Genomic DNA, 26077 nt, shown 5'->3' with positions numbered 1-26077 from the left:
AAATGCCAAACCATATCCCGTTTGTATTCCCTTGCTTTTTATCAGGCACATGAGTTTTATTTAAATTCATTGAAGGCCACGGCTACACATGAGTGTTTTTTTTCCTCTGAAGACGAAGGAAAGTAACCTACTCTACACCTTGCCAACCTGTAAAATAAAATGAATGAAGACAGACAGTTGCAGCATGTGGCAACAATTAACTTTATTATTTTGAATTCAAAAATTGCGAACTGTGCAGTCTGTGAAGAGAGACAATACAGACTAGACCGTTGTGTCTGCGTGCAAAAATAGTTTGAGTAGTTTTCATCCAAATTTGCCATTCAAGGACTTTTTAGTTGAAAAATGGTGTGACAGGAGACTCTAATTTGCGTCTCAATTTGAATAAAGAATCTCTTGAAATTCAATTTTCTCTCAAGGGAACACATTTCTCTTTGAATTTCCAAACTTGTCCTAACATTTGGGTCTCTTTTGCTTCTTTCCTAGAATCGACTGCGCAGGAATCCTAAAGCTGCGCAACTCGGACATTGAGCTTCGTAAAGGGGAAACAGACATCGGACGTAAAAACACACGCGTTAGGTTGGTGTTCCGCGTGCACATAACCCAACCCAACGGAAGGACGGTATCCCTGCAGGCTGCTTCCAATCCCATTGAATGCTGTAAGTGTTGAACAACACACTTTTGCAGAGCGTAACTCTTATACTGGCAATGCTTTCTAAAACTTGACTTTCTCAATGAGTAAAAGGGGAAAGCTACTGATGTAATCCAATAAACTAAGCTACGACTTTTATTACCTGATGGAGTAATTTTACCCACAGTATGAGATAATTCAAATCATTCATCAAGGCAATAGATGCAAAATGCACATTATCTATCTTAAATCTATGTTTTATGACTAAATAGACAAGCTTTCGTGGTAAAACCAATCCATTCACACTGGGTCTTTAAAGGTCTTTTGCCAGCTGCAGCTTTGGCACAGTTGCATGTATACGTTGAAGGAAAGCTCAGTTTTCTGTCATTTCTTTGTGCATAAAGGTGTGATGTTATTTGCACCTGAAGAAGCCAATTAGGTTTACTCAGCTGGCAGCAGAGTTTATGGACCAATGTGGATTATAATCTGTGGTTACTTCATCATAAAAGAATATTTGCTTCCACAAGCTTCAACTAAGTGCAAGTACGAGTTTCAATTACATAGTAAACTACCTGAAATTATCTAATTTATTTTTTTAGCTGTCCTTTTTATTGATGTCAAATTGCGTCAAAAATTTGTAAAAAGTGAGTGTGGTTTACAGTGACTAGTTTGTCTCATTCCATTTAAAGTCAAACAGGTGGTTGCGTGAAGGCTGCCAGAGTCAAATCAATGAATAATTGACTGACTGTAATAATATTATGAGGCCCAATCATGCATATTTTAACGTCACTGAAAGAACAGCTGTTGGCTAAAAACGTCAAAAGTATTGATGATTTCTGGGAGGTTGATTAAGGTTTGCATCACTAAAAACTGCTGCAATGCTGAGTTCTCACAGCTGATAGGAATCCAGGGGTGTAAAGAGTACTGATACTGATATATTCTACTCAAGTAGAAGTACTGTTATTTGATTGAAATTGTACTCAAGTACAAGTATAAGTAACTCATACATAAAAGACTCAAATACAAGTAAAAAGTAGCTTAATGAAATAGTACCCAAAGTAAAATTTACTTGTAACTTTCACCCCCCAAGTTTATTTTTGGTAATAAATCTTGCCACGGTTCCTTTGAATACAGTAAACATCTCATGTGTAAACTTAAAAAAGGAAGAGACCAAATCTTGCACAATTGGAACTTGATTTATTTTCCACAAAGGCATCTGTATAAAATTATTTTTATATTGTATATTAATTATTTCAATTCAAAATTTAAAAAGATTCTCAGTCTCTAAGTATAGCTACTTTTATGAACTCTAAAACTGAGAAAATTACCTCCATTCAATGCTGATTTGATGCCTTGCATTATGTTTAATCTGATTGGTCGTCTATGATGTGATGCATTGGATTGTTGTCTGGTCACTTCATTTTTCGTAGTTTCGCAATTTCTGTTAATCATTTTGAAGCAAAAATAATAATAATTTAGACTTGAGTATCTTTATTCATCCCACAGTGGGGAAAATCGCGACTGCTCAATAAAAAAAGACAACTGAAGGCAACACACAGAAAAACCCAGAAGACGCCTGGAAAATAGTGCAAAGAAGAGAAAATAAACAATACAATAATAGAACATAAACAAAAATAGAACTTGCAAATATAAATAGAAAAAAGAATAATGGATACCGATATATGCATATTTACAGACTCGGTAACGGTTGTGTGTAGAAATGTAATGAATTACTTTACTTCTTTTAAAACGTACTTAAGTACAAGTCAAATCACTGATTTAGAAATATACTCAAAAAAGTACAAGTACCCATGAAAGCAACTCAATTACAGTAGCGTGAGTACTTTCACCTCTATAGGAATCTACATGTGATGAATGAATGGCCAACGTTGTGTGTTGTTTTCTCTTCAGCCCAGCGTTCAGCTCAGGAGCTTCCTTTGGTGGAGAAGCAGAGCGTGGACAGTTCTCCAGCCACTGGAGGCAAAATGATGCTCCTCACAGGCCTCAACTTCCTCCCAGAGTCCAAGGTGGTGTTTGTGGAAAAGGCACAGGGTGAGCCACACTTTAGCAGAGCATCTCTACTGGCCTGCACTTTCTTTCCTAATATCTCTTTCAAATCTCAGTCCAAACCCCCCCCGACCCACCCCTCCACTCCCTCCCTCCCATCCCCCGGCCTTGGCTGCGGTCCCTCAGTCTCTCCTCCCGTCAAAATACAGCAGGGCCAGCCAGAGATACACATGTGGTGTGCATTAAGCCACTATATTTTCAACCAAAGCATATTTACATTTGCTGAAGTTTCCATTGCCTGTTCACTGGTGCTCGCCACAACTTAAGAAATGAGCCATGTGCGACGTCTCTTTCTCTCACTTTCCCTCTCTCCCCTGCAGTCCCTCCTTCCCCTTCACTTCCCCTGCTGCTGACAGTTAACCCCTTTCACTCACCTCTCACTGGATGTCTCCTGCAACCATTCTGCGAGACAGTGACTCCAGTGGCCTGTGGCTGGTGATTTCTTTTTCACCCAAATGCTCTGAACACGCATTTCCTTCCTGTGTGGGCGGCTTTGATGGTGAAAACAGTACTGATCAAGTCGAAGTATGAGATGATGACTGATTACCGTCATTTCCTTGGTTACACACATCAAATCAAAGCAATAAAGCAGAGCACTGTTTCTCCAGATTGATAAATATGAGCAGCCAAGGAACAAGTAATACTTGTTTATGCACAATAACATCCGATAGTCTTCAGATGTCACCTACAAATATGGGCAAAACTCTATAAAGTATAAAAGTCTTGCCTCTAAGCTTTAATTTATGGCTTTTTTCCTCAACAAATCAAGTGATAATGATGAGGTGTATCCAGTGGGAACGTTACTTTAAAAAAGTAATTAGTTATAGTTACTCACTACTTGTTCCAAAAAGTAACTGAGTTAGTAACTGAATTACTCTATAATAAAAGTAACTCATTACCAAGAAAAGTAACTATTTGCGTTACTGTTAAAAAAAAGTTGATCTATGTCAAAGAGTTCAGATTTTTTAGATGCGTGTGTCGTGAGGTGCTTCATTAAATGTGAGTTGCTTACAACGGATGTTTACAAAGTCTTCACTCCTGGATATAATGAACACTTCACATGCACGTTCTTGCGTTTGATCACAATTAATTTAAAGTAGTGTTTGTATCGCCACCTTAAAAATGACAACTTTTTATCGGACTTCTCCACGTTCACCAATCTGGTTGTGTGTGTGGCGCGTGTGCTGGCACATGTATAAAAACGCTGGCTCTGATTGGCTACCATGAAACATTACGGCGCCTTAGCCAATCATAATCGCTCACCTTGTTTTTAACCCACCTCCTCACTAGAGCTGCATATGAAGCCAGGGGTGCTTTTGGATAGCAGTGCTATCCCGTTACTGAACAAAACGTCGTTACCTAAGGCCGTTATTTTAAATGGCGTTATTCCAAATACTCAGTGTCTCTCATTAGCTACAAGCTTAATAACTAGTTCTTTAAAATCACAGATTTGTCATTGAATAAGTTACTTGATTACAGGCAATCTGTTCAAGTAGTGAAGAATCATATGAAGTCTTCCGCACCCTGCTTTTCCTCAAGTAGAGGGATTCTATAGACCCCTTAATGGCCCACGTCAGGAAACGCCGTTGGCTAAAGACTGTGGAGGCTAGTAATGTTACAGCTTTGTTGTGTGTTAGGGTGCCAGAATAGAAGGAATAGTTACGTAAATTGAAGTTTTATAGGATTCCAGTGGACACTCGTGCTCAAAAAAACGAAGACAATTGTGGTTTTGCCTCCAGGCTAAGCCCCGCCCACCAAAATACTTCACAATGTTTACAAACAGTCAAAGAATTTATAAAGCAGATGTTTCAAACTTGGGGCCAATTTGGCCCCTTGAAGGTTTTGTTTAAAGTAAACCAACAAACATGAATTATTATGTGAATTACCGTATAACTGAATAACTATTTTTGCAAATACTCACTTTATTAGAAGTGCATTTGTAACAGTAACGTCAATAATGTATTTCCTGACAAGATATAAAATAGACAGTCTTTCATGACTTTTCTAAACACAAATATCTTTTTTTCTAAAATATTAATGTCATATTAATGTAAATGTGAGTTGTCCTCATGCTGAAAACGTGAGGAAAATGACATAAATATGGTCTTACAGTGATTTGGATAAATAACTTTATTGTGAACACTTTTCCAGTAACGAGTAATCTAATCAAATTAGAGTAACGCGCATCTTACACAGCTACACGAAAAAAATAAGAATGCAAGTAGCCCTAAATTATTGTGTTTCCTAAACACTCTGTTACATTACTTACTGTAACACTTTGTAATGAGATTACTTTAAAAGCAATCTGTGGTAGAAGGTGTAGCATTTGTTTGCAGTACAAATAAAGGAAACTTTTCAATATTTTAAAATGTCAAATATATTTTGCAGTGGCATTTTTGTAAAAATAAATAGGTAGAATGTAAATAAATGTAAAATTGACATGCAAATAAAGATCAAATTTAGCTACATCCTTTCCAAGCCAGCTTGCATTTACAGTTCTGACCCATAATAATAATAATAATAAAAGATCCCTCATATTGTAATATCTAACAGTCACAATCCGATACATTTCATGAAAATATTTGTACCGGTAAATAACATCTTGACTTTCAGACAATTGGACCAACCTAAGCTTGTCTGTTAGACAGTAGCAAGACCTACATCCTTTATAAATTACATTTGATAAAATGGAATTATACCTTTATATATTATTTTTTGCTTTGTTTAAATGAAGTATTACATTTTTGGAAACTAAGGAGGCCCACTAAGGAGGAATTATCTTAGTTTATAATGTTCGCTCTGAATTTGTCAGATTTCGCTCCTCTGCACAGTATGCTCTTGGCCTTCTTAACCATGTGTAGTATTAACATACAATGACATACAGTGTACAGACAATGGGACACAAAAAAAGGATCATAGAAGTAACAATAAAAAAAGACAAAGTCAAACTAGCATAGACTTATGTCAGTAATCCATTAACAAATGCCACTCTTGATTTCTTTACAGGCTCCACGCCGGCATAACCTATGTTTGAGTTTAAACCCTGAAGTAGAACGATGGTTTTTCCATTTGATTGGTATCTTTGGTGTTAAAACATTTTGATTGTACGGTGGCTGGGAAGTGTCAGGTGAATGCATTTACAGAAATGAACACAAATGCAAACAGGTCACAACACGAATGCAAACAAGTCACAACACGAATGCAAACCGGCCACAACGCAAGTGTTTCCGATGGACCGATATTACAGACGGACGGGTATTATGATATGATAGCCTGATATGAAAAATAAAAGAGTATCCTAATCAACTTTCACTTACTTTCATATGCGTTTCGATGTCTTCTTCTTGTTCTTCTCTGTTCTGGTGGGTTAAAAACATCCGCCAGAAACGTGTCCGTCTGTAATACCGGTCCATCGGAAACACTTCCGTTGCGGAAACCCGGTGGCCGGGAAGTGTCAGGTGAATGCATTTAAAGAAATGAACACAAATGCAAAAAGGTCACAACACGAATGCAAAATGGCCACAACGGAAGTGTTTCCGACGGACCGGTATTACAGACGGACACGTTTCTGGAGGATGTTTTTAACCCACCAGAACAGAGAAGAACAAGAAGAAGACATCGAAATGCGTATGAAAGTAAGTGAAAGTTGATTAGGATACTCTTTTATTTTTCATATCAGGCTATCATATCATAATACCCGTCCGACTGTAATACCGGTCCGTCGGAAACACTTCCGTTGTGGCCGGTTTGCATTCGTGTTGTGACCTGTTTGCATTTGTGTTCATTTCTTTAAATGCATTCACCTGACACTTCCCAGCCACCGTATGATTGATATAAAATGTAATTTTTAGTCATTGGGCTTTCTAGACTGTTGTTCAGAATGTATATGTGATCGATATGATTGACCTCTGGTTTACAATGGCAAGAAAAAGTGAAACAAACGATTTACCACTGAAGCACTTATGACCGTAATGTGGTTCTTTCTTTATTTTAAGAAGTTGGAATCCATGTCTAAATATGTAGCCTACGTAATATGAAATCATACTTTCTCGTCTTTGTTGTTTGGAGGGTTTGAACTCCCTGAAGAAGCTTCCAATATCATATGAGCAGAGCTCAGCGGGAAACCTTAATGTGCCTTGAAAAATAATTACTTGGACTTTTTAAATACCATGTACATCCCCAATGCTCTCCTTCATCACCCACAGGATGCCTGATGCAAACCCTGTGCATCCACTGGGTGTGTGTGTGTGTGCGTTGTGTTTGTTGTTGTGTTGGTGTGTGCCCACAGTAGTAGTCGGCCTGCGGGCCTGTTTGCTTTGTTCAGTAGGAAGTGTTTTCAGTGAATCATCCTCACAGGATTCCCTGCAGAGGGAGAAACGGAAAAGACGAGACCCTTAGACTGAAGTGTGAGGCAGAAAAAATAGCTTCCGTTTGATCGGCACTAATCCAGCGTTCTCTGTTAAAGGCTTGGGTTGTGCTACATAGAGTAGAAAGTAAAGAGATAATGGGGGGTTTTCACCTACAATATGAGAGGAGGTGAATGTTCTGAAGAGTTAAACTCTATGTTGATAGATTAATTATACCCTGCATCTACATTTTTTTGTTGCAATACTTAAGATTTTTAATAAACGTTGACATTTCTTCCCTATATTAAAGAGCAGTAGTCCCTCCAGTGTTCACAGTGTGGGTGTTCCGAATCCTTCCCCCACTTCTTCTTTGCTTTGCTTGACTTTTTGTTGTTGCTTTCCATGCGCGTGGATTTTGTGTAAGTGTTGTGGTTAGTGCTCACACTCCTTCCTCTTGGCACGAGACTAGGAAGCCATACCTGACGCACCTATCGGAGTGTGTGCTCTGGCTTGCCCCGCTTTCCACGGATGGAAGGATCGCTGGCAGCGGGGAAAAAAGAAAGAGAGTCAGACGGATAAACAGAGGGAGTGGAGGGGAGGAGAAAGCCTGCACCGACTGACTCAGAGGGGAGGGGAGGGAATTCCCTGGTGTACCGGATGGTTTTTACATCTGGATAGATTGGAGTGTTGCCCCAAGCTCGACAGCACCACACAGCCCCTGATCTGCAGATGGGGGAAGTCTAGTCCGATATATAACATTAGGATAGGTTAGTCCACTCAATTCCCCTCGGTAATTATTCCTCTCCAATAAAAACTGGGTTCTTCCTGAAGTCTGCTATCATAGTGATGGATCAAGTTCACCATTCATCCAACTATTCACTCGTCTATCACAAACTGTTTTCTATGCCTGCAGTGGATTAAAGCAGTGTTTCTCAAATGGGGGTACGTGTACCCTTGGGGTACACGATGGCATCACAGGGAATATTTGAGAGAAGAAAGTGGAAAATGAACAAATGAGAGCAGAAAAAATATAGGCAGGGTTTTATAGTGTTTATAATAATAATGATGATGGAAATGATCATTCTTAGAACATGAACTGAAAATACAAAAGTCAGTCTTGGTCCCACACCAGGCAGGAGATGACCCTAATGATAAAAAATATAAAAATACATCTATTCGGGAGGCACTGAATACTGTTTAATTTCTTTAAAATTTGTGTTATCACTCATTCATTCCATTATTATGCTCTATAGGTGTTTATTTTATAGAATTCTGAGCAAAATGTTGTAGTCGGACAAAGGGGGTACTTGGATTCAGAAATAAGAAAAAGGGCGTATTTGGGCCAAAAAAGTTTGAGAACCACTGGATTATAGTTTATCTCACCTTATATTTATGAGAAGGAGCCCCCATCCCAGTGTACAGTATGTATTCAATCCTTGATAGTTGTGCACTTTTAGATACATCTGCATTCATTTGGGAAAAGAAAAAAAAATTCTCCTTAATTCCTGGGGCTGCTGCCATTTCCTTATTATCGGTGCAATTTCCATAAATGGATAAAACACTAAATTATAAATAAACAAGCTGTGTTGAGTTGAACTCTCTTTATTTCAATAAACACACACATATACAACATTTTTCATCTCAAGCTTTTCACAACAATAGCTCACAATAGTAAACAATTGATTACTATGCTTGTGAAATAACGTACCTTTTCAAAAAGATCATGTAGTGTGTGGAACATCTGGTAGCTTTGCTAATTCACAAAACTAAGACCTCTGCATCTTCAATGAAGAATTTACCTGTCAGTACCATCCCAGTGAGGAGTATTTGGATTAGTGTTTACGCCTTAAAAAGGTCATATTTCGTGTTTCGTTTGCCCGTCGTTGAAACTCTTGATTTGGTGGCAAAGGCCATCTTATCTCACACATCTGCCCCACATTTCCAGCTGTCAGATTTGTGATTTGACAGCCTGCTGTGGCTGTTACGAGGCTGTCCAACATACCATTGGCCACTTTTGATGTCTTCCACATGAGCGCTATATACATCCTACAAATATAATACAAATGTACTTGTCCAGATGATTCCAAGCCATCACTTTGAGTCACTTGATCAGTTTTTGACTCCGAGCCACACGGCTGGATCCTCAACAGAGAGAATGGATTTCATTCTGAGCTCCATCTCCCTCGCTCCGCTGCCCCACAGGTCAAGTCGGCTCAGGCTTTACCTGTTATACATCAATAATAACGCACTTCCTGTCAATAAAACGATCATAAATTTACTGTCACACCAAAATTTATATGAAAGCTTCTCAATCTGATGCAGAACTGCATTACTCCGGTTTCACCAGTTCAGATAGAGGCAGCAGCTGGACTTCTGGAATCATTTATGAGAAAATCCACCGAGCATTTTTTTTTTCATTTGGGAAAAGGAGTAAAAGTAAGTGAATTACAAAATGTAAATGTAATCCCTAAATATGTAGTTTATTCAGTGATGTCTAATTATTGTATAATCGTTTTTCCTTTTGTCCATATGACCTCTGTATGGTCAGTGGAAGCTGGGTTCAGTGCTGTCTTTCTGTGTCGGGTTCAATGTGAGTGCATCTGTCTGGGGAATCCCTAATGAGGAAGTATCCGTCAGGCTTTAAAAGATCAAGTTGAATTCTTTAGAACTTTTCAGACTAAAAAGATGAACAATGATAGTTGTTGTTGTTTGAATAAAAACTGCAACCCCAGCTAAATTGTTGCTACGTTGGATACAACATGACACATCCTCCAGAGCACAGAAATAGAGGTGACTCTTAAATGTCTCACCCTGTGTGCGGTCTTGTTTCCTGATAGATGAGTGGGTTGTTCACATTCGGGTGTTAACCCTTATGAATCAAATCTTGATGTAAGTCATGTGCTTAAAACACTCACTGACTGTTCAGTACTAAGACTAAATTCAGCTTTGTTCATAAGCTTTTAAACACGGGGCAAAGTTCTACATACAACTCCTTGAAAAACCATGCACTGCTTCGACTTAATATGAATTAGAAGACCTGCTCAGAGGTAAAGGATACCGTGGTTGCGTGCATTCGTGTGTCCGCATCTGTGTGTGTGCATTAAGCGTGGGTGGAGGTTGTGTGAAAGAGGAGGTGTTGTAGGCAACAGACGCATTTCGCAGATGTTGCAGAGAAGGAAAAGTGAATGGAAAGTTCAGTGGTTATCAGTCATTCCCAGCTCTTGCAAAATATGCGATTGGTTGCCCTGACACGAATCGGTTTTGGTTTGATATTCAATATGGGATTCATGGTTTAGTGGAGGAAAAGTGATGTAAAGGTGTGAGGGATGAGTGGAATGTTAACCAGAGGAATGTAGAGTCTAAAAACTTGTTTACTCGTATGTAATCTAAGTCGAAGGTTTGCCTCTTGGAGTGTCTCCCAATGCGGAGGCGGTTGAGATTCCCTCTAGGTTCCCTGAGACGTAACATGAGGAACGCGGCTCTCTATTCTTTCCTCTGACCTTCTCCACGACTTTGCTCTTTCCTAATGACCTTTCATTCTCTTTTCAACATCCCATCCTTACTTTTTCCTTGCGTGCATCCCAATCACCAGCTACATCCATGCTATCACTGCACTATGGAAGCTCCACTGGGATATTGCAGCTACTATTCCCCAGTCAGCCACTTCATTTCCATTTCAGCCATACACATTCCCCCATATGCAACTTCTATTTCCCTCAGTTTAAATAGAAAACATTTATCTGATCCCCTCCTGGTCTGTTTTTCTGCTCTTCTGAATTTTAATGTGGTCATTTTGGGAAGAAATATCGACTGATGCTCACTCCCTGAATAACAAAGCTGACCAGGAGCCTCCTCTTCCACAACTCACCAATAATAAGACGAGCGTGCTGGTATTATTTATTTACCACATGATGTGAAAAACATAGTGAGGAACAAGACTTTTACATCTCCCTAAGCTGTTGGACTTCTGTTATCTATCTAGAGACTGACATCAGTTAGCTTATCTGTTAGCTTTGGAATTTTGGAGCGTAGCTCAGCAAATCATGCAGGAATTATATATGTGTAGATTCAGACCATGAGCTGATGTTAGCACCGATTTAAATCACAGACAGTTTTCTTTCTCCCTTCTGTTTTCATTAGGCTTAATGAGTTATCTTTAAGGGAAAAGAGAGGGAGAGAGAGAACTATCACTGTGATTGGAGATGGTTGCGTTTGCAAAGCCCAGAGTGTTTTCTCTGGAAGGTGTGGCATGAAATCAGAAAGAAAACCCCAAGAATGCAAGCTGAGCTTTTGCAGGCTTTCCTACAGCTGCAGTGGCTTTTTATTACATGGCAGCAAGGAAAACTTTTTTTTTTACCACAACAAGAAGAGAATAACCAGTGATGGAATTAAAAATGCAAGTATTTTTCTTGCTTGCACTAAGAGTTAAAGGCACTGAATTAGATTAGTACCAGGACTTACCGTGAGGTGGCAAATGTTATTAATAGCCTTTTGTCAACAAAAGTCTTCCTTTTTGCCTTCTGGAAAAACATCTATTTAGTTATAGGGTTGATATAGGCAGTTCATTTTTAGTTTGGGTTTTTCTCTTCTTTCAATTGACCTTTCGCAAAACCCCACCCACAAACAATAATTGTCCAATCATATGTACACAACTGAAGTGATGAGAGATGTGTTTTTAACGTTGTTTCATTTTGTCTGCACTAATGTGTATGTTCAGCAAAATGAAAATAGAGCTTTATTTGATTTGATTTTGATTAAAGAAGGTGACATACATTCACGTATCTTGTGAAGTCCCTGAATGCCGGGTTAGCGCTGCTTGCTTGTCCATCTTATTGGAGATAGATCTAACATTTCCCATGATGATGTCGGGTCTTGTTGTGTAAGCTGGCGTAGCATTAGCACGGAGTGCTAACAGCTGATCTTGTGTGTAAACAATGGTGCCGTGGCTCAGAGCAGTATCAACCGACACGATCGCAAAGAATTGCCGACACAAACAGCAGAAAAAATTGTGCAGGTTGTGCGTCTGTGTTTGAAAGAAATAAAGGAACCCACCTAGAATAAAAAATATAGGTAAACAAGGTGAAAAGAATGAAAAAGGTCAGTTGTGACCTGGAGCTGCTGCTACTGCTTCCATTCGTTGAATCGCTTCAATAGTTTTAATGTCCCCTTCGTTGCTTTTTTTAATATGTTAAATATATCCCTCCACAGCATTTTATAACCCCTTTTGCCTGGATCTGGAGGACATCGCGCAGGTATTGCTTGAAAAAGACTCGCTAACACGCACAGCCATTCCAAATGAAACCAACTCAGGAAAATGTCGGACATCACAAAAACGAGGGCGGGGCTTTTGTGAAAGGTGAATTGATTGAATTCACAAGGGTTTTATCTGGAAATAGGAGTTGGTGTAGAGGGAGGGGCCAATCACAGAGAGGGAGGTATCAGCCATGAGTGACAGTTCCAAAGCAAGTCAATGTTACTGGAAACTCAAAATCCACCAAATCTGCAAAGTCTGTGAACTTAGGAAAAGCAAAAGAACAAAAAGAATCAAAGCATTAATGGAACCAGTGTTTCTCAAATGGGGGTACATGTACCCCTAGGGGTATTTGATGGTACTACAGGGGGTAAGTGGAAAATTAACAAACAAAACATTAAAAATATGGAGTTTTATGATGTTTATTTTTTGTTAGAAATGATAATCATAATAATTAGGATGATCTTAATGATCTTAATTGGAACATAATCTGAAAATACAAGGGTCAGTCTTGGCCCCACATCAGGTGAGGGATGACCAGAAATGATAAAAACTATAGAAATATATACATTCAGGAGGCACAAATTATTGTTTTATTCCACTTATTTACAATGGGATTCTTTAAAATGTGTGTTATCACTCATTCATTTCATCTTTATGCTCTGTAGTTGTTTTTTCATAGAATTCTGAGCAAAAATTTGAAGTCGGACAAAGGGGGTGCTTGAATTCAGAAATAAGAGAAAGGGGTACTTGAGCCAAGAAAGTTTGAGAACCACTGAATTAAACTGTCTTTGATTATGCAGTCAATGACAAATGGACCAATTTTAAAATGATCAACTGTTTTTATGAAAAGATTGAGCTAAATGTGAGCCAAAGCGTACAGTCCATGATCAATGTGCTCTGACCAATACAGTTACCTTCCATATGAGGTATAATCTATCTGCACGATGACGAGACAAAACTCTTTTCTTTTCTAGACGGGCATCATCTGTGGGAGACAGAAGCTAAAGTGGACAAGGACTCTGTCAAACCTGTAAGTGCTTCTCACCTACCTGCCTCAGCTGACGTTTTCAGTTCCACTTTCCCTCGAGGCTTTCTCCTCCTCCTTTCCTCTCCATCTCACCCTCACCTGTCGCCGTCATGATGTAACCTTTGCGAAAGCAACAGAACAGAATTCAAGGAAGACAATGAGGATGGGAAAATGGCAATTGTGACCATCATCATTTTTGCTAAACCTCTTCATTCAATGCTTTAAAAATGCATTAAAAATACACCGTAGACACCGTAGGCCTCTCACCACAATCAGCAGCGAGTTGTGGTGAGGTGTAGACAGTTGGACTAAACACCCTGTCTGTGATAAAGAGGTGAAATGTGCGTAGTTGCACATGGCAACAGTATGTTTGATAATGCTGATGCCTTTCACTCATAGCTACTCCTCTTCCCTTGCTTGTTGTTGAGGTGATTTACACTCATGCATCTGCTGCGACTGAGAGAGCTTCTTGCTCTCGTGCTGTTGTTGTTTATTCACTCAGGTAATGATGTCTGATGTCTAATTGCTCTGTAGGGCCAGCTGATGTGTGGTGCTTAGAGTCCCAGATGCAAGGAAATTAGTGGGTGCTCACAGCTCATGGCCAGGCAACATTTGTTGTGTGTTTATTTGTGGATCTAACAAACAAGAAGCAGCAGCCAAACACTGGTCTTCTTCTTCTGCTGTCTAATTCTACCAGGCTGCTTTTAAACTACTTCAGTCTGGATGCCTGACTTTGTTTTTATGGCTGTCCTGAGCACACTAACCTTGGTTAGTCCAGACGGAAAGCCATGTGCATGTGCATGCGCTCGCTCAGCCCACTCAATCAGCCACCTGTATGTTTACTTTTTCATCATCTGGAGGGCAGACCAGGGCTGAGCTCACCTCCACCCCCCTTTCCCTCCGCTCCGCTCTACTCCAGCCTTCCTTTGTACACACTGTGATGACCGACAAAAACCTGCTTCCTGTCAAAAGTCCTCACCCTGGCCTGTTTAGACCCACACGCGAGTGACAATATCCCAGGGATCAGACTCACTAGTCAGGAATCATGCAGTTCACATCCGTCCAGACTTGCCATGGTCTTGGGGGTGGGTGGGGGATTGTGCCTTCCTACAGATAGGCCTGGCTGTGCAAACAAATAAGCTAGCTACCACTCTCTTTCTCAGGCCGCTAAAACCCTGGGGTTACCTCAGAGATAAACATGGGCATTGGACCAACCTCTGGGGCTCTGCTGCTGCTGCTGCTGCTGCTGCACCTACACAGTCCAGATGAGCTCATTTGGGCCACATCCCAGTCTGGATTCCTCTTGGAAAATGTATCTGAAAAGCAGGCCAGATGCAAAATAAACAAAGCTGTTGATTAACCTCTGCAACCCCACAGGTCTATAGTCATGTAGCAAGCCATATTCTCAAATCTATAGAGCTTCATTTAAATTCAAAGAAAGATCACAAAATACAGATCATCCCCAGGTGAATCAAAGAGAAAAATATAACTATCAGAGTCAGAAATACTGTGTTCATCGCAAGGGAAAATTACTTGTTACAGAAGTCCGAGAAATATTACAAATAAAAATAATAAACACAAAAGAAAGAAGTCAAATACTGTTAAATAAATAAGGATTAAAAAAAAAAAGTGCACACATTACAGTAGAAATAATTAAAAAACAGATCTTGTATTGGTTTAGAATGATCTAATATTATATATTATATTAATTTAAACAAAATACAAGGAACACTAGATATAGTTTAAAAACCTAACAACTGAGCCTTTTTTGAACAGGATTTCTTTAAAGTTAAAGGTTTTTTATTTTTATTGTTGTTTTCATGTTTCCATAAAAACAAGACTTATTTCTCGAAGCCAGAAAACAACAAAATAAATAGTAATGGAAATATAGTGCTATATAAACATAATACAATAGAAATAATAGAAAAGTAAAGAAGTGAAAGTAAAAATAATTTTAAAGTAAGAACTTTGTTTTTTTTTCATTTTGTGTTTTTCTCTTGTCATCTCATGTGTTTTTGGAGTCATTTTGTGTATTTTTGCTTTCCTTTTGTATATTATATTTATTTTGAATTTGTATTTTTTATTTGTATTATTTTTGTTCTTTAATGCATTTTTCTTGTCCTTGTGTGTGTGTGTGTGTTTTTTGTTTTATTTTTCCTGTCATTGTGTTCTTGGAGTCGTTTTTGTGTATCTTTGTTGTCCTTTAACGATGTGTTTTTTTTCTGTCATTTTGTGTGGTTTCGCTCAAATCAGACCCAGCCAGATGCTTTAGTGAAACAATGATAACTTCAGGTATTTGAATATCAATGTGCTGCACAAGGTCTTTGTTATCAAAAGACTGAGCACGACACAAAAAATCAAAGTGTGATTTCGTCACAGGTTTTTTTTTTTTGTTTATGTGTGTATTTGTATAAATACGCAGTTTTGATTCGGAAACAGTGAAAAACTTCTTATTCCTATTTTAGTGCACCCTTGTTGTGGAGATTCCACCATACAAAAACCAGAGAACATCAAGCCCAGTGCACGTCAACTTCTACGTCTGCAACGGCAAGCGGAAGAGAAGCCAGTACCAGCGCTTCACCTACCTGCCTCCAAATGGTAATCATCACCCACACCTCTTTAACAGTGACACCATGCAGTGCCTTGCATTCATCATACAAACTACTTCTTTAACCTCCTATACAGTACGTACATACAAGTCAGCGGTCAGCCTCAGTGGATGTTTTTGATGTTTCACCTGCCATTTGGCTTTAGCCCGTGAGTGAGAGCAGAAGACATGAGGTGTGTTTATTCTGTAGTAAAGCCGCGTTCCGCAGCCATGAGGTGTTGGTGTTGAGTGACAGAGCCTCCAAGCCATGTTGATTTAAAGAAGTCAATCACCGTTCACACTCCGACTACCTCCCCATGTCACCTGTGCTCCGATGAAGTGTAAAATACACACGTGCAAAAGTCCACCAGCGAGAGCAATTGCCTTGTCACTCATCGATCAACCTGAAAACGCAGGAATACCTCAGTGTGTTATCATGTGCTCCCGGCCTCAGTGTTTATAGACGACTCTCACAATGGAATCTTAAGAATGAATCGCTGAGAGTTTAGAGAAGAGTTCACAAAAAGAACAAATAGATTATCAACTGCACCAATAAACCTAAACATCCTTTGATACATTTTATCATCTTAAGTCAGGGGTCACCAACACTGTGCCCGCGGGCACCAGGTAGCCCTTGTAGACCATGTGAGGGGCCCTCACACTACCAGGTTAGTTTTATCCTACTGATGATGTGTTGTTGCAATAATAATCACCACTGAGCTCCATCTAACATCTGAGTCACTTTCCACAACAGATCTAGGTAATATTTAGTATAGTTAAATACTGCTGCACGTGATAAAGTTCTAGTATTTATTTTTACTGAATCATTGTGGCAAATGTTTTTAAGTGCTGCAGAATTGGTGAATGATTTATATAATATTATGATGTAAATAAAATACATATTTTAATAAAAATAAAATTGATCATGCTGAACATACAAATGTCAATTTTCATTGAGCAAATGTATTTATTTCCTACAACTTTGAGGACAGGATTAGTGATGCTCCGAAAACACAAAAACGTACCGACCCGACTCCTCAGGGTCCTGGCAGGTTTAAAGATTCCAATCAGCAACCATGCATTTGCACTCACCCTCATGATAAACAGGGAAATCAATTAGATCAAAACACAGGTATCTTGTTTTCATTGATCAGCGGCTAATGGGTCTATTGCTTCAGGGATAGCATGTGCTGTGTTTTAAGGCCTTGGGCTGTTAACAAGATGTGACATTTAGATTATGAGCAGATGTATTCATGACCGCAACAGATAAGTGATTAGAATTTTGGATGCAGCTCTGAGAAAGAAGTGGAGCAGAGCCCTATTTGGAGATGCCTGTTGGTGCATTGTGGCTAACTGAGCCAGTGCAGGACAGACGAGCCATATATAGCCTATCCCTTTCACTTCACATACATGCTGCACCCCCACAACAGTGCTATTTAGCAGCTCTATGGTGCGTCTCTATTTTATCCCCCCCCCCCAGCATCAACACAGGTTTAATTATAAGATCACTGGTTGTGTCTTTGACTGCCAAATACACTCCGACCACACAAGCAGGGCCAACGTCATGCCAAAGAGCAATAATTAACTTCTAAGAGCTGCAGCCAAAATGGCTGTGAAGCTATTATGAGATTTACACAACCAAGAATATCCGAAAACTTTACACTTTAAATAATAACTATCACATGCTTTGCTGGTTGGAGTAGTCCTTTATCTAAAAGGAGTGTTTTGTTGACATAGATACACAGTAAATATCAATGGAGCAGATTTGCTGAAACAAGTATTTTCTCATTGTAAGACTTTTTTTTTTTTCGTTTTTTACACATGGATGTTAACCAGGGTGTAATAAATCTTACTAAGATTACTCCATCAGATCTTCTGTAGGGTAAACTAACCTCTTAAACCCAAGCTGACGTTAATTATTAGTGGGAGAACAATCCAACGCTTGATGAATTCTGCTTCACAATAACAGGAAGAGTCGATATCGAAGGATCAAAAAGCGGCGTTGTTATGAAGGCTTGGCCTCCACAACCAAGCTATGGCTGTAGTACATTATAGCCAACACTGCCCATTTAAGAAGCTTAAAAAGCTGAATGTATGTTCATTACTTTTCAAGGTTTTCATAAATGATTAGAATGTATTGATGTTTATCGAAGTATAAACAATTAATAATAAATAAGTTGTGTTCCTGAGTATTAGTGATTTTAGTGGAAGATAATGTAGTAAATTCATCAGGAAATAAACACAATCGACTTTTAAGATCTTCATGCTTCATAGCAAAAATGATTTTCATAGTTTTTACAGATATATTGTCAGTTTGATCCCTTTATGAGATGATTTATACTGCATCTCAATCACCTGCAACTGAGCAACTTCAAATGTTGAGGTTTTATGGGTTTCGGGGATGACATCATGATTTAGCAGAAGGCATCATATTATATCATCATGTTTTCAATTAGTTATGTTAGTGGTATTAATATTATGTCAACCACATGTTAAAACAGTCAAGTATTGTTTATGGAAGCAGTATGGGGGAACCCTTGGGCTGTGGGATGGTTAGTTCTAGTCCAGAGGTCTGCAACCTTTACTCTCAAAGGAACCATTTTGCCTCATCTCACCTGGATTAAAGTCCTCCTGGAGCCGAAAAATACCTTCTCAATGAAGACAATACACTGAATTAAATTCTATACACGGCAACTTAAAAACAGTTGAAAATAAAATAAATTGACGTCAAGAAATAAAACAGTATCTTGCATCTTCAAATTCTTACACATCTCAGTTTACATGAACACAATGTTATATAAATGTTTTTAATGCAATTAAATTGAATGTATTTAAAAGGCTACAAAAAGTAACTTGAGTTTGATAACACATGATCATGTGATCAACACATGCTAATTACTCATTTCTTGCCACACATAAAACATGCATATTTGACCTGCACATTGGTGGTTAAATGAATCTGTTCCCACACAATTAAAATCTCTATTTTCTTCCACAATAGTGTTTTTGTTGGTTTAGTTATTTTTATTTTACCAGGGATTTAAAACTTAAGGTTAGCCACAGGTGCAGGAAAGTTGATGGTCTGTAGATGTTGCAGGAGGTGAAGTAGGAAGGTGCTGAGTCATTGCACAACATGATTTATTTTTAGGTTAACAAATTGTTATATCTTGATTTTATTTGTCATTAATCATTAATAACCTCAGTAAAAAAAAAAAAAATTTCAATAGTTTTTTTTTTTTTTTTAAGTTACAGGGAGCCATTGCAAAAGAGTCAAAGAGCCACATGAGGCTCCAGAGCCACAGGTTGCAGACCCCTGTCCTAGTCCAACGAAAAAACATGAAAAATATCAGAGGAAGGAAGAACCCAAGCAGAGCAACCTATTTATTAATAATCAAATTGTTGTTTATTCATTATTTTTACCTAAAGAATACATATCGATGACAGTTTACTACCACCTGATTTTAAAAGTAAACCACACACCCGTGACAGTGTTTTAACTACTGCTTAACCACATAACTCATATTTATGAACGAATGAATGTTTTTATAACATAATTTATCAAAAAGCAATCGAAAAAGGAATTTTTGCCTATCATGTACCGTCATAGGATTAACTAAATTATTCACAATGAAACATCAGTACTCGTACATAGTTACAAAACACATAATAGGTTAAACCGAAGAATCAAAAACAATCAATTTTCATTGTAACCTTTGATATTTTAAAATTTTAAGGTCTTCTTATAAACTAACATAGAATTACACATCTTTATTTCATTGTTTAGTCCATTCTATAAATTTCATTTGACATTTTTTCAAACTGTTCCTGTTTCTTGTTCAAAAGTTGTTCTTGAAAATCCTCTGATTGGGAAGTACTCGCAAGCAAATGTCGAAGGAAAGCGTTTCCACACAAAAATTAGTTTTTGACTCCACCATGAACACACAAGTTGTTGACACGTCACGTGAGTTGAATTTTGAAAAAAGTTCTGCGCGTTACAATGTGGGTTTTGGAGCGCAAAGCAGAAAACTTCCTTTACGAAGTGTTTAAACTCCCTTCTTACTGTGAATGATTGAGTTTTTTTGCCTTCAGCCATAGCGTTTCTGTAGAAGCCACAATATCAACCTTTGGATGACACACAGGTAGAGTCTATGTGGTTAAGTCGCTTTAAGTTATCAAAACAGCATTTTAAAAAAAACACTCCTTTATGTGTAATCCACCAAAATGGTTTTAACACGGCATTTGGGAATAGATAAACATGTTTATGCTTTTTATTTATCCAACCCTAATCATGGCACTAACACAAATTTGTGTATAATCTTTTTAATTAGACCCTCACTGGTGACAATTACTGTAATAATTTCCTAGTTTGAGTACAGGATCAGAGAACGAGGAAATCTTTGTCAAGCTTTTTTTGCTTTTGAGGATATGTGTGTGTGTGTGTGCGTGTGTGTGTGTCAACAATCAGTAACAACCATCACTGTGGCTCAGGGGTGGGCTCGGGACACACAAACATTCACACACAGACTTGTACACCGTTGTCATCACTTTGTTTATCCCGCCTGTATGAAAAGCCTCTTCCGGCCGATGTCCCACTTCAAGTACACATGTGGTCTGTGACGTTGTTTACACAGAGCGTTTCTCACCCCACACTGTCTGCCTTTCTATAAAAAGGCAAACTCCAGCCTTAAAATAGCCTGACTTGTTTGAAATAGCGGAAGGATGAAGCAAACACTCTCTGGGCCACAGATGCTTGTGAAAACCACCTTTATTTTCCATTTAGGTCACATGACAAGCATGTTGTTCTTCGAGTGAAACGCAAGCACCGGAGCTGAACACCAGTAGCTGCATTTTAGAGGAATGTACTTGTATGGGAACGAAATTATACAACAATAAATAATGTAATAAAAAAAAGCTTTTTCATACATAATTAGATAAGACCTTCTCGCCCTGCATCCATAATGTATAAAAGGTTTGGCTCTTATTATTAAACTGTTACATTTGCAGTTTTTTTTCACACCACATTCATTGTCCAAATGTTTTAGTTTCGGTAAATGTCACTGGACAATGACACCAATATGGCACACTCCTGTTTTTATATAAACAATGTATTTGTGATGTCACGCCAGTATGTCAGTCCCATGGCAGACCATTATAATAAATTAACCAGTCACATGGTTATTGTAAATTAGCCAACTGTCAATTAGCAAAACATGTGGGCTTTAGATAAACAATGTACTATGAGCGTTTATCCAAAGCTAGCTGAGCTAGCTAGTTAGCAGGATTGAAACTTTATCTGTTAACCTCCATCCAATTCCAAAGCAAACGACTTACCTGCTCAATTTCTATTGCTCCTGTTTTCTCATTCTTACGCTTTTCTGTGCCACGAGGATAATTCCATTTTAATGACATTATTCAGTTTATCGCCAGTGTCTGCTCTCACAGGAATGATAAATATTCCAATGTCCTACATTTATTTATAAGCATGTAACAGATAAAGGGTAACACTTTACTTGAAGGCTGACATTACGCTGTCATTATCTGTCGTTACAACGAATAAGGTGTCATGAAGGCTGTCATTAAGTGTTGTTAGCTAAATTATGACACCTTTGGAGCTATGTTGGCATTTTGGGGTTAGGTGGAGGGATCGAGTGGGGTTAGGTAGGGTTAGGGTAATGAACGACACTTAATGAAAGCCTTCATGACACCTCATTCATGCTAAGCGTAATGTCAGCCTTTATGTATAAAACTTCACTTAAAGTGTTACCAGATAAAGACAGTCAAGTTTAATTTTCCTCAAATAAAGCCAAGCGATCTGCTTTAAGAGTTAATCCTGTGCAATCAACACCAACTCTTCATTGTGTTAGATTAGCGTATAGCTCATTGATGCACTTTATTGTTGGGTACAAAGTCTGAGAGAATGAAAGAGAGAGAATAGCTTGTTGGTATGAGAGCCATATCAATGATAATACACATAATATCATTGTAGTAATGTCTTATTAACAGACGTGACACCGTTTAACTGATGAGCTGAGTCCTGCGGTGAGAACCTCGTGTTCCCATCATTCCCAGCTCTGCTAAAGAAGACTATTCACTACTTATTGAACTTTATTCTTGATTATTTATTTGCAGCCTGATACTAAACGGATGACCTGGATGTTGTGGGCTTTTGTTGTATTTAACTAGATTGTGGTAGTGTTACAGTAGTTTTCATATATGTCTTATTTTTCATGTTGATTGAGTCTGTATTTGTGGATCGATTGCTTGTACTATATAAAGTTGAATGGTCAATTGTGAAACAAGTGACTTTGTTGGACTCCCTTAAAGAACCTTGCTCGTCCAGGTTCTATTCCGATCAGTCTTGCGCGATTGTAGATGTGACGTTTAGTTCTTCAAATAAGAAATACTTTTTACTAAATACACCAATCAACCGTCACCAGGAAGAAGAACAAGAAGCAACCACTGAAAATTTCTGGGAGTCTCTTTATTTTTACAGACCAGTTAGAGATTCCTCTATAATATCAAGTTCTATTCTTAACACAAACAAGTGCCCGCTCCCCCTTCTTCAACACATCGGTTTGTGGTTGGAACTGGAGAAACGAGCGCCAGGAACATGTTTTGTGACACATGCAGGAAAAATAAATGAAGCACACATTGTTCTGCTCGTTGTAAATTATTTGCACAGTCGGACAGAGACTGGACTGTTTTTGTCGTGTCTGAAGGCAGCTTTGGGTTTTGTCTCACCTATTCTGTGCCTAAGCACACAGTGACCATCACAGCTGGATGTGTCACATCAGACACCACCTGTTATTGAGTCATTTTTGCTACTAAAATGCATTTTTTTTTTTATCTTGGAAGACTTTGATTTAATTTCAAAATGATTACATCATTCAACGATTTGATTCAATTAGATTCCATGATGCATCGCCATGCATAATAATCTGTTTCATACTTTATTCTTTATAATACTGCACATGGGTACAAGCAGTCAGTTTAGTATTAACTCTATTTATTTATTTATATATGTGTTAAGTAGGGATGTAATGATTAATCGTAAGGCAGTTAAAAATCGATTCATAGGTATCACGATTCACATCGATACTGTGAAAATTGAATCGCAGTACTTGTTTTAACCAGCAGAGGGCGGATCCAGAAGTTTTGGCGGCGGGCAAAATCTGCTAATACTTTCTTTCTGGCCGCCTTCTACTTTTAAACATGTTAATAAATGATTCCTTACCCCTGTAGAACCGAAAATATCTGTAATATTACGTGAATATCTGTAAAAGTCACGTTTTTCTATCAGCCCTGTCTGCTAGCATAGCATCTCTTCTTCACTGCAAGATATCTGCATGCCAACCGACCACTGGGTTACCAGCGCCCTCTGCTGGTCCAAACAAATATCTGCCGTAAATCAGTGAAATGACTGAATGTTTTTTTTTTTTTTAAGTCCAATTGTTAAGGCACAAAATACATTTTCAGTTGCACTTTTAAAGAGAAAAATAACTATTATGCAGTTTTGCATTGTTTATTATAGAACCAGAATTTAAATTAATAGGCTTCTTCTTCATTTGTATTATTCCTTTATTTATTTCATTCAAGATTTATTTTTAGTTAAATTGCACTGTTTTGGATAGTTTATCAAGGGATTCTTTTGACAATGAAAAATAAAAGGAAAACAGTACATAAAGGAATATTTTTCAGTCATCATTTTTCTACAGTCCCATTTTGTAAAATAAACCGTGAGAGAATCGTATCGTGAACCCAGTATCGTGAATCGTATCAGGAGTTGAGTGAATCGTTACATCCCTAGTGTTAAGTATGAACAAATGGATTTACAAACTAAAAAAGTGGTTCTCAACTACTATCTCCCTGGGACCCAAATTTAGTTGTTGAAAACACACGCATATAAAATCTTTTTTTAAAACATAATCTATATATTTTCCTGTGCAAGATGCATTTTACAGCATATCTGTCAAAAGGAAAAGAAAAAACAAGTCCAACATGAGAGACATTAAGTATTTATTTATTTTTTGACTAGTTGTCCCTGACTCACTTTTGGGTCCCGACCCACCAGTTGAGAATCACTGAACTAAAACTTCTACAATCCAGCAGCTGCTTTTAGTATTTGGCCTCTGCTGAGTGAAGACATTGAATGTGGGAGAAATTACAAACTTGGCTTATGTCTGATCAAAACAAACCCGAGTTACTATTTTAGTATTTACTATTTATATTATTTACTTTTTAGTACTTCTTCATAAAAGACAACATTCGATGGATTCATATTTAACGAAAATAAACCGTATAAATCTAGCCAGGCTACAACACAAACTACACAAAATATTAGTGTGAAAATGGTCATCCTCACAAAATAAAACATCAATCCTTCAGCAAAGTAGTGTTGTACAGTGATTCAATGTATTTTTTAAGTTAAAGCACATCCTACATTTGCTCAAAAACCAAACAAATATTTCTGCTGACAGCTGTAGCTTCTACAAACGTTCTCGTTCTACAACAAGCTGCTTTTATAAATGTGACAATTATCACAATAAGTCTGAACTAATGAGTATAAAACAGTCGCTCTATCAGATCAGCACCTGTGTGAAATTCATTAAGAGCTTAGTTTGTGCAACAAAAGTTAGCAGTGTTCACTACTGTAACATACTGTCACTGAAGTATGTCAATAACCTGACTAGCTTGGCTCATTCGCTCTTACCTGGCGCCTCATTTATAAAGCTTGATTACGCTAAAAACAGTGCTTGAAAATGGCAAAGGTTGTGATTTATAAAAAAATAACCGTAGCGTGACTATGTGTGCACTGGTGCGCTAACTCTGAACCTGGCGCACGAACACTTTGGAGACTTTAGGAGAATCGCATTGGTCAGCAGCTCGTTTTGATGCAAAAACCATTCATGAGTAGGGTTGGGTATCAGTTGGGTTTTATCCGATCCCGGCGCCTACTCTGTATTTTTTAAACAGTTCCGGTGCTTAAACTGTGCTTAAACCGGTACTTTTAAAAAAACTAAACCGCATACACTTGGTCAAAATACAATACCCTTTTATTTTCAGGGCCAAATTGAAAACAATATTACCTTAAATAATATAAATACAAGTAACATTTGGAAATAATAAATAAACAAAAACATTTAAATAATAGCCAGTAAAACAATAATATATTAAGGTATATAATACTGGAGATTAATATTGTTACCATGATTTTATTTGTCAATTATCGTTAATAACCTTTGTAAAAATAAAAAAACTCTTTATTTCAATTTTTTTTGTTTTAAAGCTATAGGAAAGAGTCAAAGAGCCACACGTGGCTCCTGAGCCGCAGGTTGAAGTAAACCCCTGAGCTAGCCAGTCTGTTGCATTCCTGTGTAAATGCTAAACTGTGCCTTTTAAATCTGGTGTTTAAAGCTTAGGTTCAACATTTTGTCTACAAACACAACTTGTTATGAGCTTAACATTAAACAGAAAGTCAGCGAACACTGAGTTGAAGAATAAGATCAGCTCATATGTTGTTATCACACTAGCAACGGTGTTTGCCAGGTTGCCATCAGCTGACATTAAATTACTAGACTGACCCGAAGAGGAAAGGCTGCTGTTATAATCTGTGATGATGTGCATCACACTGGCAGCGGAACTCACTTCAATTTGTCCGGGCGCGTCGACACTGGCTGCTGTTGTTGTTGATGTGCTTGGCTCCGGGTCACGTAAGTTATCAAACGGTGCATTGTTTAGCTTTTAAGTAAACTCCATGTGGTCTTTTATCCTCTCACTATCAGTTATGAGCAAAGGGTGTGCTGAATCTGATGAGTAGCGGCACTGACGTCACGATCAACGACCGGGGGGGGGGCGGGGCACCGAAATGTTTGTTCTCATTCGGTCTGGTTACTACCGTTTACCGCGTTTCGGTACCCAGCCCTATTCATGAACTCCTTTGCATTGACCATTTATGGTTGAATGTGGGCGTGTCAATGGCGAAACATGAAGTGACTTCACCTCTGCCAACTTCTAGCTGGGCTGTGATTTATAAAGGGAAAATTGCGAGCAGGTGGTTTTATAAATCAGATTTTTTTTTTGGCGTATTGTATTTTCAGATTTTTTACATAGGTTCACTTTTAGTATAGATTCTACTCAATGTTTTATAAATGAGGCCCCTGGGATTTGG

General features: G+C 38.2%; 1 protein-coding gene across 4 annotated transcripts in view; it reads left to right on the top strand.

Moving 5' to 3' along the window:
* The window catches only part of LOC114477912 (nuclear factor of activated T-cells, cytoplasmic 1-like), a 114729-nt gene that overhangs the window by 54349 nt on the left and 34303 nt on the right, over positions 1-26077 (top strand). For 3 of the 4 annotated variants that reach the window (XM_028470604.1, XM_028470601.1, XM_028470602.1), the window contains 4 exons: positions 484-656; positions 2540-2680; positions 13270-13325; positions 15788-15920. In XM_028470604.1, the coding sequence (XP_028326405.1) occupies positions 484-656; positions 2540-2680; positions 13270-13325; positions 15788-15920 (503 nt within the window). The remainder of the gene's footprint in view (positions 1-483; positions 657-2539; positions 2681-13269; positions 13326-15787; positions 15921-26077) is intronic. The other variant, XM_028470603.1, reaches the window with a different exon arrangement.

This window comes from Gouania willdenowi, chromosome 16, assembly GCF_900634775.1.
Source record: "Gouania willdenowi chromosome 16, fGouWil2.1, whole genome shotgun sequence".
In the NCBI taxonomy this organism is placed as follows: domain Eukaryota; kingdom Metazoa; phylum Chordata; class Actinopteri; order Blenniiformes; family Gobiesocidae; genus Gouania; species Gouania willdenowi.
Note: the sequence above shows the minus strand (reverse complement) of the source record. Positions and strands in the feature narration are given on the sequence as shown.